General features: G+C 50.1%; 1 protein-coding gene across 1 annotated transcript in view; it reads left to right on the top strand.

The window, feature by feature from the left end:
- Positions 1 to 1,799: 1,799 nt before the first annotated feature.
- LOC149366937 (uncharacterized) overlaps positions 1,800 to 18,898 on the top strand; it is a 141,512-nt gene continuing 124,413 nt past the window's right edge. The window contains exon 1 of the mRNA XM_089553303.1: positions 1,800 to 2,055. Within this exon, the coding sequence (XP_089409429.1) occupies positions 1,970 to 2,055 (86 nt within the window). The 5' untranslated portion in view covers positions 1,800 to 1,969. The remainder of the gene's footprint in view (positions 2,056 to 18,898) is intronic.

Here is an 18,898-nt window from a genome sequence, read left to right on the forward strand (position 1 = left end):
CGTGTTCAAGCGAAGGAGCAGGCAAGTTCCCGCTGTGACGTCATACCAGCTGTAGATTATGGGTGACTAACTCGCTCCGTTTCTTCTTTCACTCCTATCTTTCTCCCTTCCCTTACGGCGCAGTCCAGGTGTGCGCCGATATATGCGAGACAAATACTGCTCCATTTCCTTTCCTCAAAAACCAATTTACCAGAGAATTCACCAAGCCATAGGCCGTCGTCGTTCGTTGTGTTCATTGGCACTGGCGTTGACCACGTTTTACACTCCGATCATTTTAAGGAAAGGAAGTGCGCATAATGGCGCCCTGGGTCAGTGGACGCCTGAACTATAGTGCCTAGAATATACTGGCACTATACCTGAACTGTGCTCATCGGCCCGTGGGGTGATGAGTGAGAGAGAGAGAGAGGTGATAGGTTGTGCCAGGACGCGGCGCTAAAGCGATAGGCCATCGGCGTTCATTGTGTTCATTGGGGTTGTCAACGTTTTATACTCCGATCATTTTAGGGACAGGAGGCCGAGCGCGCGCGTCGAGGCTGTGGCATGCCAGCTGTGCGAATGACGTCACTTGCTCCTAGCGCATGCGCAGTATGGTCGTGCAAGAGCACGCGAAACGGCGAGACTGTGGGCAATGTAGCTCAGGCAGCAATATATGGCTACGCGCAGATGTTGCTTTCGCAATCATCCAGGTTTAATTAGAACTAAACCGCAGCCAATTTTTTTGTCTCTAAAGTGCTGCAAGGCGAAAGCTTTTCCTGGCGCACTGTTTCTTTTCATTTTTCTAAAAATTTCTCATCTTTATTTTATTCTCATTTGTTATTTTTTTATTGTTTTTTCTACTTTTCACATTTTAATATTTGATTTTATTTTTAGTTTCTCATTTTCTTTCTTTCCTATTTTTCTTATTTTATTTTTCGTTTTGTTTGTTTATCTTTAATTTTTATTTTTGTTTTATTTTGTAATTTACATATTTTATTTTTTTCGTTTCATTTTGTATTTTTGTTTCTTTTCTTGCTTTTGTTTTTATTTCTCATTTCTTATTTTTATTTCTATTCCTTTTATTCGGTTTATGAAAGCCATGCTTTCGCTAGATGCGCCTTTAATCATGCTCAAACCTTGGGCCTCTGTGGCGGGGTTTATTGAATCCCGCCACAGAGGGCCAAGGTTTGAGCATGATTAAAGGCTCCGTGGCGGGGTGGTAGCGTCTCCGCTACCTGGTTCGATTCCCTGCTTCGATTCCCAGCCCCGACGCAGTTTCTAAGTAGTGACGCCGAAACGCGGACAAATCTGCCGACACGGATGCTAACGAGAGAGTGAGGCATTAAAGGCTTCCGCCGTAATATCCCGGAGAAGTTTCTCCGCGGCGTCGACAGATTTCAGCGCGCACACCAGCACGTTTTGGTCCCAAACGAGCCACACCGCAAGTCCCGCAGTTGCGTCGTCCCCGAGGATGCTGCGGATTGCAGCGCCAGCTTGTTCAGGACCAAAAATTAACTCGAGTTCGACCGTGTTTCGCGGTTTGAGCACCACGATGATGTCTTTTTCGATGCGCGGTGTGTTCTGCGGCCGCCACCGGAGTTGCTTGGAGCTCTTCGAGGCTGCGTTCAGCGCACTCCCGCCCTGCGTATGAGCAGAGCTAGCCGACGCCTGTTGCTGGGCGGCACCAGCACCAGCGTCCCTCGATGCCGCCGCCGCGTTCTTTTTTCCGCGCCAGACGCGGACCATATCCTGAAGGTATTTGCGCCGAACGGGGGGTAGCGTTCCGTGGACTCCGTGGCAGCGCTACAACACGCTGTCGCGTTCCACTCATACAGGCGAAGCTTTGTGCGGAAAACGCTTTCGCCTCTACGCCCTTTAGACAAAGTGCCCCCTGAATTTTTCTCCGACGGCAGCCGGTAAGTGAAGAGCGCTACGTGCACGTTCAAAGGAAGAATTTACTGAGTAGAAGAAGAAGAAGGAAGAAGTGCCGGCCATGGAGATCGAGCATCTGCCGGAGAGCCTTCTCTTGGAGGTGTTCGGGCACCTGACGTCGTTCGACGATGTATGCGCCTGCGCGGGGTAAGTCGGCCGTCACTGCTACGCAGTGCATCACCTTCCAGTCGATGCTTCGGAGCTTAGACGAAGCATGTTAGCCTAAGGATACCGGCGCGACACTACATCGCTGAGCACGTATTTCGCTCTCCACTTTATTAATTGTGGCATCAAGCGCTATTGAACGCTTCTTTCTAGTTTATAACGATAGTGTACTTAGTGTGAGCTATTAACAGCCAGGAGACTGCTTGATCTTGGATTCCCCATTACGCTTCAACTCATAAAATAAACCAACGCCCTGCGTAGATATGATGCGTCCCACCGCCTTTGCAGCATGTCAACGCTTGAGCACTGAGGAAAGTACAAAAATTTTTCAACAAATGAGATCACGTAGACGTAAAGATGCTCCTGCAGGCCCAGTTGTCGCCTTATCGTCTCCTCGCTGTTATTGCCGAAAGGCCAGCAGCAGACGCGTGTTCGGAAACTCACGTGGGCCAAATAGTGGCAGATAAACGCTGCGTCAGATTTTAAAACAAAGGTGCGGCACAGCAGCTCACGGCCAAATTACCATCGGCATAAAATTCCACATTTTTGAAGCTCATTCTCTTTTGATGCCTGGGTGCGCGTTGCGTTGCCTTCCTCTGCACCTCAGTGGTATATACACGCCAGGGTTGCCTTGCAGTCACGAAGAAGCTGGTCTTCCTGAGGGGACTGGAAAGCACCTAACTCATTTTCTAAAAGGTGCATAAAGTGGGCAACTACGGATCAGTAAGGACTTTCTAACAAGCTGATCTGCTAAAGGTGCAGAAGACGAGTGACTAGTGATCAGTCAGGATTTTCAGTTTGGACGGACACAGCCGCTAGCCGGGCACGGGTCGCGTCCGGGATCTCAGTGGAGGATAGGAAATTGATGAGCAAGATGTCATTTTTCGGATTGGTGCCAGTCCAGGGCTTCTCATCCGCACGTAGTGTGTATTCCCCTGTAGAGTGGCAGCAATCCGAATAATCACCATAGCGAAGACCATGGCGTGGTAGCAGCGATAAACGGCTCTCTCCATATGTCGACGGAGGTGTAAGGTTCGTGTAGCAGGAATCAAACTCAGGCAATATATTCCGCAAACGTTCAGAACGTGGGAAATTCCGCTAGCAACGATGCCATCAGTAAGCGGCAAGAGAACATTACGCCTCAATTCCCACGTCTTTATTTCTACCCTCTCAAGTTCAGAGCGATGAGGAAAATCACCGCGCCGGAATCCTTCATGTATGTACACCTTGTCTGAATGCTATAGAGGTGAGATCACTGTTAGCTTCAATAGATTCTGGCTCTACGACGGTGAATTAACGGCTCATGAACATCGGAATTAATGAGCTTTGCCTCTGCTAGAGCTCAAGTATCCGTTACCGCTGATATATATGTCAAACAAAACAATGCGACAACACTAGCGCACGTCCCTTCATTCCAGGGTATGTCGCCGATGACGGCGTGTGGCACGCGACTTCTCGCTGCGGCGTGTGCTACGCGTGACGTCGTTTCCGCTCAAGGCTCGACAGGTGCACAGTCTTCTGGAGGCCCACGTCGACGTCAACATCGTGGAACTGCACATAACCCGTTCCATGGACACATCGACCGCCGAGGATGAGGAGAGAGACTTTCCGCGAGCGTTGTTCGCCTACCTGGCCGAGCACTGCCCCTCAATCAGGGTGAGCGTTTCATGATTGCTACGCTTGACGAAGGGTCCCCTCGTTCGGACTCGAGCCCAAGTCTTATACGTGCGCTATGGGACCGGAGTAGTCGATCTGGAAACCACACGTACATTCTGTAACAAAAATAGCGCTTCTTTCACGCCAGCAATTGTTGTGATCTTCAGTTAACAGGACGTCAAAGTTTTAAATGAAGAAAAACGAATGCTCAGTCATTTTTATCAGGATGCCTTCCCACATCGATAACACCAAATTACAAAACATGGATGAGCTGCTCCAGAATCTGGGCCCACTCTGGACGATGAAGTAGATGAAGTTATATTTTTCGCTTCCGTCGACACACCAAGCATGAAATCGGCAGTGAGCCCTGGGATCCGAAACTTCATTTAAATTCCATTTCAGCTATTTAAGCGCACTTGGTGACTGAACGGGATTTGATGTTTAGAAAATTAAATTCTGCACGTAAACGCAGCGGGAAAGGCTGCGCGGTAGCAGAATCGTTTTAGGCATAGAAAAACGATGCTGCTTTGTTACCGCTGTGAGTGGTTTAACACCTGCTCGGTGACGAAGTTTTTTCATGCTGGAGACCATTGGCATAGCAACAATATGACGCTCCAGTTGGCTTCCTGCCAGCCAATATGGGAGGAATTGGCGCTGACGTCTGGATGGTATGGATAATGCGATATATGAAAGTTTCCCATCTCTAGCCATCCCATACAGCGCTGTTGTTGTTCCCCAAAACACTGAAACGCCAACTTCTTGATGAACACGCAGCGGATAAATACGGGGAATTCCCACTACAAGTGCTAGCGTACTAAAAGGATCTACAACTGTCCCCACTTATTGCAGGTCTTGCACATCACTCGCGGCTTCCTCTTCGATCACCTTCGAGAGAACAAGGTCACAGTGTGCGACCTGCCACCGACGCTCACTCATCTCTCACTGCGCCAGTCGTGGTTCAGTGCGGAGCAGTTCTTCACCGCCGAAGCGGGCCGCCCATACCCACGTGATCTCCGGCTGCTGGACCTCGCCGACTGCGTATTCGCGCCTACCATCGGGCTAGCCAAGCTGGAGAAATTCTCGTCGCTTCGTGCCCTTAGCTTCGAAGGCTGCTACCTGTTCAACGACCGACGCCTGACCGACCTACTGCCCGTGATCGCCAACCTCGTTGTTCTGGATATTGAGCGCACGGACGTGAAGGACACGGGTGCCGAGATGGTGCTCTTGCACGGCCAGAGCCTGCGTGTTTTGTTCTTGGGACACACGGCATTCACCGGCAAAGCATTCAAATCAATCTACATGGGAACAAATGGAAGTCTAAGGCTGGGTCTAACACATCTGTGCCTGAGGAACACGTATCTGGGCAAGAAGCGCCTTTACAAACTTATAAGCATGGCTCCCCGGTTGCAGTGGCTCGCTGTGAGCAGCCCACACATGACGGAGCGCGTCGCGGTGCGCGTGCGTAATGCCTTGCCCAGTTCTTGCCGCTACTTGGAGGTCTTACCAAGCTCCGACCGAACGAGGCCCCTCTGCCAGCACTTCACCTGTGACTTCAGTAAGAACTTGAACCTAGGTGCCCCGCCAGGTGAAAACTGCTGAAGCGTCCTTTTTTCTTCTGTGGTTTATATGACCCGATTTTTCACTTTCAAGGGAACTCCGTGTGTTGACTCTTTGCTCACGTCCTTCTGCTATTCGCCAGTTAACATCATTTGCGATACCCATGAAGGTTTAAGCAAACCTTTGCGTTTTACAATTCTTGGGGTAACGATCGGTCAAGAGAGAATACCTCTTCGGGTCAAAATATCGGTTAAATGATCAGAAAAAAAACGGATTTACATCATCTCGGACAATTACACTTCTTATATATGAGCTGGCAGACACCATAAATGCAATGTTCGATATGTGGCCTTCGTTTTCAAGGCAAACCGAAATAAATGGTATACGCGACGGCATTGTTTCATGTCATTGAGCTTTGCACTGCGCCTCCTTGTATTCTTTAACGCGTCCTCCGGACCAACCTCTTGTCGCAACGCTGGTGAAGCTCCCTGAGGCACCTCTTCTCTTGTTCACTTTTATGACAGAAGACAATGAAGTTATGCTGCGCCGTTTTTCTCCCCTGCGTGCACTAGCGGGAAGTATTGTTTGATCTATCAGCAATATTGGAGATACCCGTTTGTCTCCAAGATTGCACTGAAGCCTTGTTATTTATAGATTCTAATCAAGGCTTAAGTTGTTGATCAGCGACAGTTGATGGCTGATTGGCCCTTCTCCTTCCCTGGTAACCACACGCCGGGTTGTTCCCGCGTTCACCGTGCTCACGCGGCGCATTGGTCCTACGGCGTCATAACTCTTCCCTCCACAGCAGCCACCCTCTGAATTCTTCCCGTGGTAGCCACCTTCAGGCCTCACCCTCCTTTCCCCTAAAAGTGGAGAAGGAGATGTGCTTGTGCACTTTGACACCTGCCAAGCATGCCAGGTTGCCAGTCATTTTTACTTCATTTTGTTTTGCGTTTATTCTTTTGACAGCCGCCTGCCGGCCTTTCCCTCCTGTTCCCGACAGAAGGAGAGCGGGATTTACCTCTTCCCGCTTGCCAAGTGCGGGAGGCACTGCACACAAGACTACGATAGTTGTGTTGATATGGGTTAACGTCCGAAAGGGACTCACTGTGTAAAGATCTCCGCAGTGGATAGCTCCGGGTAATTTCGACCACATACGTTTCTAACGGGCACTGACATCACACAGTACACGGGTTTCTAGTATTTCGCCTGCATCGAAGTGATACCACTGCGGCCGGGATCGAACCCGCGTCTTTCTGAGCAGAACTTGAGTGCCACAACCACTGAGCCACTGCGGCGGCATTCTGGTCATGGTGGTACGACACACAACGACAAATAACAAAAATAAAAACTGTGAATACAGACACTAGTGTACATCAGCGATCGTAATAAAAGACCCAAAACGCACCCCGAGAATGAGAATAGTAGTTTTCATTATGCCCGTATCGGATTTCAGATGTGCCACCTGCACCATTTCTGGCCGTGCTCAGCGCCGCTGAGACGCTTTCGCTGTCTAGAGAACATGTTCGTAGTCTAATACGCCTATTTTTCGAAGGTTCGAAATATAACGCGGTAAGAGTGTTTCATTAAGTTCTTAACGGGGGATTGGTGTCCACACCTCGTCTCTGTCATATGGCTTGTGCTTTGAGTACCATCGCCGTTGCTTGTAGCATATGATGCTTGTACGCTGCTCGTCTTGGACCCGGAGCGGGGCAAGCTCTGAGGCTTTCTTCTGTGATGCTGAAGGTAGGCGTCGGCGTCAAACTTCTCTTATCCCGTGACCTTTGGGTGCATGGCATCGAGCGTAGTGGCTGCCTCCGCGCCGTGGACGTGCCGAAAAGGCGTTATCCGAGTGACCTTTTCTATAGCGGCTTTGCAGCGGAATCGTCTTTTCTTGGGCTAGTTGGTTTTTCATGCTGTAGGTGTTTGCAGCGCACACGAAACAAGGAGGGACAGAAAAGGGAACGAAACAGAGCGCTGTTTCGTTCCCTTTTCTGTCCCTCCTTGTTTCGTGTGCGCTGCAAACACCTACAGCATTTGTAGCGGAGTGGAGCGTAAAAGAGGATGACCTCCCAGGCTGTGTACTCTCAGTCGGCATGTCATATATGTCGGAGATGTCCGCTCAAGAGCTCAGTGGAGCATGTGTGTGTGGAGGACTGTCCGTTCATTTCGTTTTGTTTTGTCACCTTAAGGACTCCTTTCGGGGTGTTATATAAGGGGCTGGTTACATATCATGGGGGAGATCACAGTTTTTTTGTGTGTGTGAGTAGGAATAGTCGTCGCTAACGTCGGTGAGCCGGAGGTGGCAGCAGTGACTGTCCTCCACAGGTTGTCAGGTTGTAGCGCTGGATGGTTTGCGTCGTCTCTACCGTAAATGCGGTTCCGCTTCTCGCAATTGTTATTTCAGGAGAGAGGTCATGTCGCGGCGGGTTACGTTTGAGGAAGAGTTTCGACATTTCTTCTGCTGTGCAGTTGCGTTCACGCTTTGGTTTGGCGCCCTAGGTGAGGGACAGAGAAAGAAAAACTTTACTGTGCACAGGAACTCGGGCCTCCCAGGCCCATGGTCCTCCGCATGGCCCCACCCCACTCAACTCTTCATGCTTAAAATGTCCATGACGCTGGGAGCGCGGGCGGCGACGATCTTTTGTCTTGCTGAGTCCATGGAGCGTAGCGATGTCTCCCAGTTCTCCCATGTTTGGAGTGGTCCCTGCCCGCCGGGTGGAGGTGAAGCCGGACAGGCCAGGAGGATATGGGTCAGGTTTTGCTTCTGTGCATTGCACAGAGGGTAGGCAGGTGGTATGGTTTGGTAGTGGGAGAGTAGAGAGGAAATAGGTATGGTCCGCGTTTGCAGACGGCGCCTTAGGTGTTGCTCCCTGATAGTGAGGGAGGACTCGGGGGGTGGGTATAATTGCCTTTCGGCATGAGCATTCGCAATGAGTTCAGCGAAGGTGGACGCGCGTTCCTTTGAGAAACCCCCCATGTGGTCCGCCTGTGCCCGGTTTCTAGACCCTCGGGCTAAAGAATCGGCGGCCTCATTGCGAGCGTTTCCAGAGTGCGCGGGCGCCCAGATGAGCTCAGTGCTGCAGGAAGAGGGGAGGTTCTGGGTCAGTATTTGGTAGCTCTCAGGGTAGACTCTGCCCGTAGCATAACTTAGCATTGCAGTTTATCAATCACTGAATATATAGCTAGCACTGGAGCTGCCGACACAAGCGCTATAGCTTCTGCTTCCTCTGCGTTAGTTCCCTGGGGTAATTCCTTTATAATTGGAGGGTTACGCGAAGTATACGCAACAGCTGTGGCTCCATGCTAGTCACATGCAGAATCTACCCATATGGTGTTTTTTCATCGCCGTATCGTTCATGAAGGGCCACTGCCCCGGCTTTACCAAAATTGCGTACGGGATACGGACCCCGCTCACCGTTACCTCATATGGGCCCCTGCTCCTCAGGGGTTGGCAGGAAACGAGGCAGCAGACGCAGCCGCCCGCGCGCTCTCTCACCGGGCTGTTTTCTCCTCCCCACCTGATCAGGAACCCGATTTTAATCCGGTCTATAGACCAGAATACGGCGGCTAAACTGAAATCCACCATTTTGAGGGAGCTGTGGCGCCATCTATGGGGCGCGCTGCAAAACGGCGGCACTGGACTGCCACGCGAGGCGGCCGCGGGTATGGGTATCGCTCGCGCTCTTACGTTTCATAGAAGATTTTGTGACTGGTTCCTAGAACAATCATATAAGGTGAATTTCAGCCTCATGCCAAGGTCGCTCTGCACATCAGGCGATGGCGGAGGCAAACACTGCGTCCACAATTGCAGCGGATTGCCCGGGTAAATGCATGCATGTATGCTACCTTTGTGTGTAAAGTTTTTCCAATGTGATTTGCATGCTCAATATGTCATGTACTAATAAAATCACGCAATATATTTTACTTTCGCATTGTAAAATATGTTTTGAAGAGTTGTTCGGAGGTTCTGCGAAGTTTCACACCGCCAATGTCACTTCATTTGTTACCTAGAGATTGGTTATTGAGCGCCAGAACCTCGTAGCGGCTCGAAAACTTCCGCTGCATTTCTTGCAAAGCAGGCACATTATTAAAGCGAGTCGTTAATACGGAGGGCCTCCCTGTATTACAGGTCCCTACGCATGCACGCGCATAGCTTTTCTACAAGGGGAGCAGATCGCGAACTGCTTAATTGCTACTTGGAGGATGTTCTTGCTACCAAGGCCATGCAGCAGTGTGTAGGAATCGTCACCGCTAAGCAGCCGCTTCCGTCTAAGGTATAAATATAATAACGGCTCTCACCGAGCCTTTCCTTTTTTAGCGAAGCCAGAGTGTAGTTTAATTTATTTTACTTCTTGTCGTTCCAGAATATCACTGCCTGTGAATTATTACGCCGCTACAGCTTCTGAATAGTTATGGAGACATGAATCTGGTTTAAAAAAAATCTCTGCCTCTCCCGTAAACGAGAGTAGAGTAAGCATGAAATGTTTACGGGCCTAATGTCATCTCGGTGGACACCCGAACCGCACCGTACAGGAAGGGAGGAACGCCACCACCCGTTCAGCGCGATGCCTTGCCATTTGAACGCAAGGTTTTTTGAGGAAAGGAAATGGCGCAGTAATTCTCTGCCATCTCGGTGGACACCCGAACCGCACCGTAAAGGAAGGGAGGAACGCCACCACCTGTTCGGCGCGATGCCTTGCCCTTTGAACGCAGCGCTTCTCCCCCGGATCACGTATGACAACGAAGTGTAACGTGGCATTTATGTGCTTTTTGCACGCCTTATTAGAAATCGCAAATTATAATTCCGTGCATTATCAAACCCACAGCTCCACTGATATCTTGATAAACATTGAGAAGGCACTGGCAGCAGTTATTTTTTGTCTCGTTTGGAGACCAACCGGTGCTTGCATGCCGGTCGCGTAGGAGGGCTTAGAGAGTCTCGTTAAATCTCGTTGTCTCGTACGGTGCCCGGATGTTCTCGTTTCAGACCCCGGATGACTGGAATTCAGTGCCCGGATGAGTGGATTTCAGTGCCCGGATGAGTGGATTTCAGTGCCCGGATGACGGGAATTCAGTGCCCGGATGACAGGAATTCAGTGCCCGGATGAGTGGATTTCAGTGCCCGGATGAGTGGATTTTAGTGCCCGGATGATGGCTCTAGGTCTCGGCGTGACGTCACCACACTGCCGACAACGGGGGCTAAAAGCATTTCATGCTTAAAACAAATAGGGGGCCACTTAAACATTCCCGTTAAGGCTAAGACGCGATAGCATTTCACACACAAGGGGACTTTTCTGTTTTAAATTTTGTTTTATTTTCTTTTGTGACCTTATTTCTTTTATACACTGGTACTTAGCATCAGCAAACAATGACTTTCCATTCTGAGCAGTTTGACACTTTTGACAGCGTCTTTTTTTTCAACTATTTCAAATAATTGTTTGATCAGTTCCACACTACTTTTTCTTACCATCATCAAGTTTTGGTGTTCTATTCTGAGCAATTTGGAACCGTCTATCATATTTTTCATTTTTTCGATTATTTCAATAAATTGATCGTTTACAGAGTCCAAAAAGGTGCAGCGACTTCGTAAGCATAGCGCGGTGGCTGCGGCAACGAGGCAGTCGCACCGGCATTTTAACGAAAATCAACTTACTCTTGCATTTGCGCTGGGAACATAGTCCTTTCTATGAACCGCAGTAATCCACTTGTGGCGGAGCTCGGCGTTTTTTGTGTCCGGCGGAAAGCGATGCAGGCTGAATATGCCACAGCGGCGCAACTCGCGACGTACGCCATGCTCGTCGCAAACGGTGGTCAGCAGCCTGCTTCTTTTCCGTTGGTTATTTGCACATCCATAAATGGCGCAATGAAGCCCTGATGAAGTTTTGTACTTCGTTGCGGCAGGAATAGACATATTGGCTCATCGAAAAGCACCGCAGACACACACACCCACGTACACGCGAACGCTACGCGAACGCGTTCTGGCAGTCCAGCAAAGATGGCGGCCGGTCGCTGGGTTCCGGAGTATGCGCATAGCTCGTCCGGTTCGAGAGTATCGTATTCTGGTCTATACGTTCAAAAATATCGCAACCTACTATCAAGATAGCCATCGCCTTTACCCTAGCCCCTGTAAAGGCCTCAAGAAGGCGGATGAGCGGCTCCTTCTCCGCCTCTTCACCAATACATTGCTGTGCCCAGCAGCCCTAAAACATTTCGACCCCTCCTTTAGCGGCAACTGCCCGCACTGTAGTGCGGTGTCTTCTGACACCTATCACATGGTGTGGGCCTGCCCCTCCAACCCGGCCATTCCCCCTATCCCCAACCCAACCCGGGAGGACTGGGAGGCGACCCTGCTCGGCTGCCACGACTTACAGGCCCAACAAGCCTTAGTCGGGCGCGCCCGGGCGGCGGCTACCGCCACTGGGATCCCAAACTAGGGACCTCCACCTAGTGTTTGTAAGGATCGGTCCCTTACGGGCTGATCCAAACACCTCCTGTCCGTTCCAAATAAATGTTTTCACCACCACCACCACCCCGGCTTCCCGTTCCTCACGGTATCGGTCGAGGTGCATGTTACGAGGGAGCGGTGGAATGCGCAGCCTTTGACGAATTTCTTTCCCGTACCGGTAGGCATACTCTATAGACTCCAAATTCGCACCCCCGCTAATCATAACTCCCTAGGTGAGGCAGTCAGCCGCCGCAAATATACTTTTGTTTTCGAACGAAGAGATTGTAATGAGAACAGCAAAGGTTCCGGGCTAGCTATTGATGCATTTAAGAAATTCTAGAGGCCCATGTACTGTGCGATGTCAGTGCACGTTAGAGAACCCCAGGTGGTCGAAATTTCCGGAGCCCTCCACTACGGCGTCTCTCATAGCCTTAGTCGCTTTGGGACGTTAAACCCCATAAACCAAACCAAACCAAACCTTTAAATGCGTCGTAAGAAGGTCGAGGTGCTCTATGCCGATCTTCTGGAATGACCTTGTTGGTTATGGGATTAACATGAGAACTCCTGCTGTCTTAGTAGGTGCTATTCTTAATCGCTCAAAAACTTCAACAGGCATTCTACTTAATGTGCGGCATCGGTTGATAGAGGTGTCAGGTAGTACTTTAGTTGGAGTTACTACTCGCAGATAAACAAGAGTTGCCTAGCGGTCGGGTCGTCGTTGGAGGCCTGCGTATTTTCATCGCAAAGACAGTTGGGAACGACGAGAAGGTACATGGTCTTTCTGGGGCAGTAGTTCTTAACGAGAATCCTCTTCCTCTTTTTCCTCTTTTACTCCCACCTTACGGCGCTGTTCAAGTGTGCAGCTGAGATGTTAAGACAGATACTGCGCTATGTTCCTTTCCTCAATAACCAATTATTATTTTTATTAATCTTAGCGAGAACATCTTTCTTTACGAACTATAGATATTGGCGCCTGCACACATTGGGCGGTGGGGCTGTTTTGCCTTCTTTATAGTGGACAATATTCAGCTGAGGGTCATAGTGCTGCGATGGTTCGAAATCGCTTGTGCTTAATGGTCCCATGAGGGCATATTCGGCTTCATCTTTTGGTGGCGCGTCGGCGAGGTCTCGTGACAGGCTACATTGATAAAATTGGTAAATTTGTTTTTTTGAGGAAACAAAATGGCATAGCATCTCTCTCACTGATCTCGTGGACACCTGAACCGCGCTGTAAGAGAACGGAGGAAGGTGGAAGTGAAAGAAGAAACAGAGAAAGAGATGTCGTAATGGAGTGAGTGAGTGAGTGAAGAAACTTTATTTCCGCCAGAAGAAGACCCGTGCCCCTCCGGGTCCGCACGCAGGCGTCCGGGGAGGGGTAGCGTCGCAGCTGGAAGACTATACTTCGTCTCACAAGATGTTTGCAGCACTACGGAAGGTAGAGCTCTCTCGTCCAATCAGGGCTGCAGAAACGCAGAAAATAGTCCCTCGAATATTTGAGGAGTGTATGACTATTAATCAAAACAATAAGCATTGCAACTAAAAACATGATTTGGACAGGTATATTTAAATGGTAGGGAGTGTTTCAATCACTGGTGAAATTACCAGACAAAGCCCGTACGGACACAGCTCTGCGGAGGCCTGCTGCGAGGTAGTGATGCGTCGCCACTTTCCAACATGGCGTCGGTCGAGTCTGTTGTGTCTCCTGTGTGCTCTACACCGACAGTGCGCTGTTTCCCCAAGCAGGCGAAGCAAGTGGCTTTAAATGTTCTTGAAGCGCTTCGCGTCGAGTGCGGGGGCAGTTGGAGTACAAATGCGCTCATCAAGAGGACGGCAAAACTCACGCAGGTGAGCGAGCGAACGCTTTACAAGTGGACAAAGGAGACGTTGAACGCGGGCCGAGCGTTGTCACCGAAGAAGCGTTCTGGCGGAAGAGGCCGCGAGCGGACGAAGAAGCTGGACGATTTTGACCTGAGCGTGTTGCGAAGGGTGGTACACACCTTTTTCCAGAGAGGGGAAATTCCAACTATCGCGAAGGTGGTTGCGCATTTCGAAGAGGACGAAACGCTACCGACCGTGTCCGCAGCGACAATGCAGAGGATGTTGAAGAAACTTGGCTTCCGATACAAGAAGCGCTCTCGGAATGCGATGTTAATCGAAGCGACGCACATTGTGCAGTGTCGCCGCCGGTACCTGCGCCAGATAGCGGAGCTGCGACGCCAGGGTAGGCATATTTTCTTCACCGACGAAACGTGGGTTAACGCCGGCCACACGCGAAGTCGAGTGTGGACTGACTGCACCATCCAATCTGCACACCAAGCGCATCGATCCGGACTGTCGACTGGTCTACAAAACCCCAGTGGCAAAGGTGGCAGGCTTATTGTGACGCATTGCGGTAGTGAGCAAGGTTTTGTCGAAGGCGCAGCGGAAGTTTTCCGAGCGAAGAAAAACTCGGGCGATTACCACGAGGAAATGAACGGGGAACACCACGAAAACTGGTTCTCCAGGACACTTTTCCCACTACTACCACCCGGCAGCGTTATAGTGATGGACAACGCGCCATATCATCCTGTGAAGCAGGATAAAGTGCCGCGGATGAGTAGCCTCAAAAAGGACATACAGGCTTGGCTGTCCGGAAAAGGTGTCGCTTGGAGGAGCGGCATGGTGAAGGCCGAGCTCATGCAGCTTGTCAGCAGTGTGAACACAGGTTGGGAGCGATACCGTGTCGACTGCATTGCTGAAGCTGCTGGCCATCTCGTTGTGCGCCTGCCACCGTACCACTGCCAACTGAACCCGATAGAGCTTGTCTGAAGCGACGTCAAGGGTTTCGCGGCTAGCCAAAACAAGACGTTTAAGCTCCAAGACGTTTAAGCTTGCCTCTGGTTTGGCAAGGCATCACGCAAGTGACTGTTGAGAAATGGAATAATTACGTGCAGCATATTATCAGTCAGGAAGATGTGATGAGAAAACTGGACCACATCATCAACGATGTTGTTGACCAGGGACCGGCCATTGTTGTCAACCTGGAGGACGACACAACCAGCAGTGCTGATTTAAGTTGTTATGAGGACGATGAGATGATCGAACCCGTTTAACGTGCGTGGCCTCTCGCGCAGCACATGGGCTTGTTTTGCATTTCGCCACCATCGACACTCGGCTGCCTCGGCACGCTGGAGTAAATAAATTTATATGCACATGACACGATTACTGAAATTTACTGCGACGCGACAACAGAGGAACTGATGAGAACAGGTTGCGACAAAAAAAAAAGTGGGGCTAGTCCCTTTGAAACGGGCGTCCGCCTGTCCAAAAACAAACCAAAAAAAGAATAAAAAGACATCACGCGCCACCTGCTAGAGGTAGAAAGAAGCCACCTGGACATCAGGTGGATCGAGCCACAGGCGCGTAGGAACACACTAATGTAGTGCGCGCCATCCTGATTGGACGAGAGAGCTGTACCTTTCGTAGTGCTGCAAACATCTTGTGAGACGGAGTAGCTTCTGCTGCCAGGCGGGTAGCGTCCATTACGACGTGCCGACCTTAGCATGTCGTAATGGAGGTCACCGGAATAATTTCGACCACCTGGGAATCTTTAACGTGCACTGGTTGGTTGGTTTGGTTTCGTTTATGGGGTTTAACGTCCGAAAGCGACTAAGGCTACGAGAGACGCCGTAGTGGAGATCGCACAGCACACCTGCGCGTTTTAAGGCGGAATTAAGCCTTTAGTGCGTTGTAATGCCTTCTAATGTTGTAAGAAGCAATTGTCGACAGAAATGTCACGTTTTTCAATTGGTCGAAATGGTCATGACGTCACAGTGCGCGAATTTCAAACGGGGGCGGCTAGAGCCTTCGCCCTAGCGCATACCCAAGAGAGCATCATCTTGAGCGATTCAAAAATGGGTATCAATAATTTCGCAAAAGGGCGAATTACAAACACCTCCCTTAGAATCCTTAACGCAGCCAAATTCTCACCAAATTATTCCGAATTGATATGGGTCCCAGCCCATTCGGGGAATCCGGGGAACGAGGCAGCAAAGCCCGGGGTTTCGTCGATCGGGCAGTGAGTGAATCTGGCTCCTAAATTTCACGAAGGACTCCATGATAATATATCATGATCTGACCAATCATTTTAAACTAGAGAGGAGAATTTCCCCCCCTGCGGACAAAAGCTTGACTAAAGAACAAGAGGTTACCATAATATGTGTACGGGCTGCGGTCCCCCAGACTAAGTGGCAGTAGTTAATTTGAGAGTAAATAATGCATGGTATAAGCGGCGCACTGGGTTATTTTAGTTGGGATCGCTGCGCTTTTACTTTCGCAACCTATCAGGCTTAACCAAAGCTAAGCCCCTGCCAGTTTTAGTTCGAAAAATATGTTCCTCGACCTGCAACTATCTCCCTCCTTACCCTGAGAGGAAGGGACATTCTTTCCCTCCTATATTTTTTTGCTTTCCCTCTCCATCAAAATGTGACCGCAGCGGTCGGGTTCGAACCCAGGTACTCCGGCTCAGTAGACGAGCGCCTTAACCACTGAGCCACTCGCATAGCCTTGGTTACGCGTCCTCGTCAACCGCCGAATGTAGAAGCCACGAATCACAATGGTTCTGAGGGAATCAAAGGCGCGGTAACTGCTACTTCTCGGTGGGCACTTTAACCGTACCAAGTTCTTGTAAAGATCGGTCCCTTACGGGCTGATTTAACCCCACCTCCTGTCCCTTCTAAATAAATGTTTTCACCACCCCCCCCGCTAAAGAAGGCGGGCGAGGGAGGTGAAATATATGAAAAAAATTCAGGAGGCACTTCCGCACCACTTTGCCTATGTGACACTGGTGACGTCACCACCGGATGACGCCACACACAATTGATGACGAATTAATGATTACGCCGCTAGACCCCGACGGGAGAGAGAGAGAAATGAATTTTAATGAGGGAAAGGTGGAGAGGTCGGCCGGTGGTAACATGGCCCTGGCCTGCTACTCCACACAGGGGAAAGGGAAGAGGAGGAAAAGGAAAGTGCGAATGAAGGCTGATGATGGCATAATACAATGAGTTTCTCGGGTGATGTCTACACACACACACACCACACACACCACACTGGCTGGCACTCGCATCGCGGTGAGTAGACGCACATAAAACTCATAAAACTGGTGTCAGCAATACAAACACCGACACATGTCATTAACCATGTAGGTTGTGCACAGGCGGTCACAGACGAGTATCCAGGCCTGTTTCACACAAAAACTTGAGCAGGGCCTTTGTCAAACGGCACCAATCAGAACGTCTCGTCCAGGCGCCCAGAAGAGTTTCCTCAGAGAGAGGGCGAGAGTCCAGTCGTCTCACGGTCGCCTCCAATGTTGTTCTTTCAGCAGTATAGTTCGGGCACTCGCAAAGAAGGTGTCCAATAGTCTCTGGAGTGTGGCACTGTGCGCAATTTGGGTTGCTTTCGATGCCGATCTTGTGAAGATAGTGTTTGGTGTAGGCAACGCCAAGCCGTAGCCGGTGGAGTAAAGTCCCATGACGTCGCACCACCATAGATGGCAAATGTAATCGTGAGCCAGCGTCAAGCTTACAGACGCGGTCCTGTTGATGACTCGAATCATGCCAGTGCGACTGCATTGCCGCTTGCATTAAATGCGCCAACAAGGCTCCAATGTCTGATCTAGAAAAGGCTATCTCAATGAAAGCACCATCACTATGTGCCATCCGAGCCTCGGCGTCAGCACGCTCGTTTCCCGCTATCCCGCAATGGCTCGGTATCCATTGAAACTTTATGATATGGCCGCGGTGGAAAGCTTCGGCTAACAAAAGCACAATCTGTTGAACCAGCTGCTCGCATGCCGTTGGTTTTAGATAAGTTTGTACGACCTGCAATGCCGATCTCGAATCGCAGAATATAGTCCATTGCTGCGCTGGCTGGTGACCAATATAAAGGACGGCTTCTCGTATGGCTGCCAATTCGGTTGCCGTAGAGGTCGTTTTGTGCATGAGCCTGAAACGGTGACATGAGGCATTTCCTGGCACTATCACCGCTGCAGCTGAAGAAGTGGTCGTCACGGATCCGTCCACGAAAACATGCTGGGTGTTAGTATACATAGATGTAATGTATGACAGCGCCAGCTGTTTCAGTCCGACTGTTGGAATGTGCGTCTTCTTTGTTATCCCTGGGATTGTTGTCCGTATAGATGGTTTTGGTACTGCCCAAAGTGGCACCTCCGCAATCTGGTGTGGCGCGTAGTTCGAAGGCACCGCATTGCGCTGCATCCTAAGGGCTCTGGAAAAGGCTGCATCTGGACGCGCCGCACTAATGTTGGTCAGGGGGTGATGACGATGCCTGGTCAGATGCCGCAAATGCACACGAAGTGGCTCCTGTTGAAAATAAATTCGTGCTGGGCAGGCTCGGGCCTCATAAAATGTGCCCCATGTAGAAGTTTTACATGGCAAACCCAAGCATACTCTTAAAGCACGAGCCTGCGCGCTTTCAAGCACATGCAGGCCTGATAGTCTGACTCCCGAGAGAACGGGTGCACTGTATCTGAGAAGACCGACTACCAGCGCCTGGTACACATGTAGTAAAGATCGCTCAGAGGGACCCCAACATTTTCCTGCCATACACCGCACAATGCTTGCAAAGCTGTCGAGCTTTTTCTTGAGCACAGAAATGTGCTTCGTCCAGGCCAGGTCACGGTCTATCGTAACACCTAAGGATTTGTGATGTGTTACGTATGGAACAATTTGCCCGTCGATTGTGACCTTATACCACGCCATTAACTTGCGTGTGAAAGCCAATGCTACGCTTTTAGTTGGCGAAAGTTCAAGCCCCTGACGGCGCAAGTACGCAGACGTAATGGAAACAGAACGCTGCAATCTTGCTTGCACTTGGGGACGCGTGACACTTGATGTCCATATGCAAATATCGTCTGCGTAGGCGGATATCGAAACAGTCTTCGGCAGTTGTTTGAAAAGGCCAATGAGCACGAGATTGAACAACGTTGGACTAAGCACTCCTCCCTGAGGAACACCACAAGCAACATGATGATCTGCTGTGTCTCCTTCAAGAGTCTCCATGTAGACTGTCCGGTTTGTCAAATAGCTTGCAATCCAATTGTGTAGACGTCCGCCTATGCCACATTCATCGAGTGCATTTAGTACTGCATCATGCTGAACATTA

This window comes from Amblyomma mixtum, chromosome 1, assembly GCF_055824585.1.
Source record: "Amblyomma mixtum isolate Tamu chromosome 1, ASM5582458v1, whole genome shotgun sequence".
Taxonomy (NCBI): Eukaryota; Metazoa; Arthropoda; class Arachnida; order Ixodida; family Ixodidae; genus Amblyomma; species Amblyomma mixtum.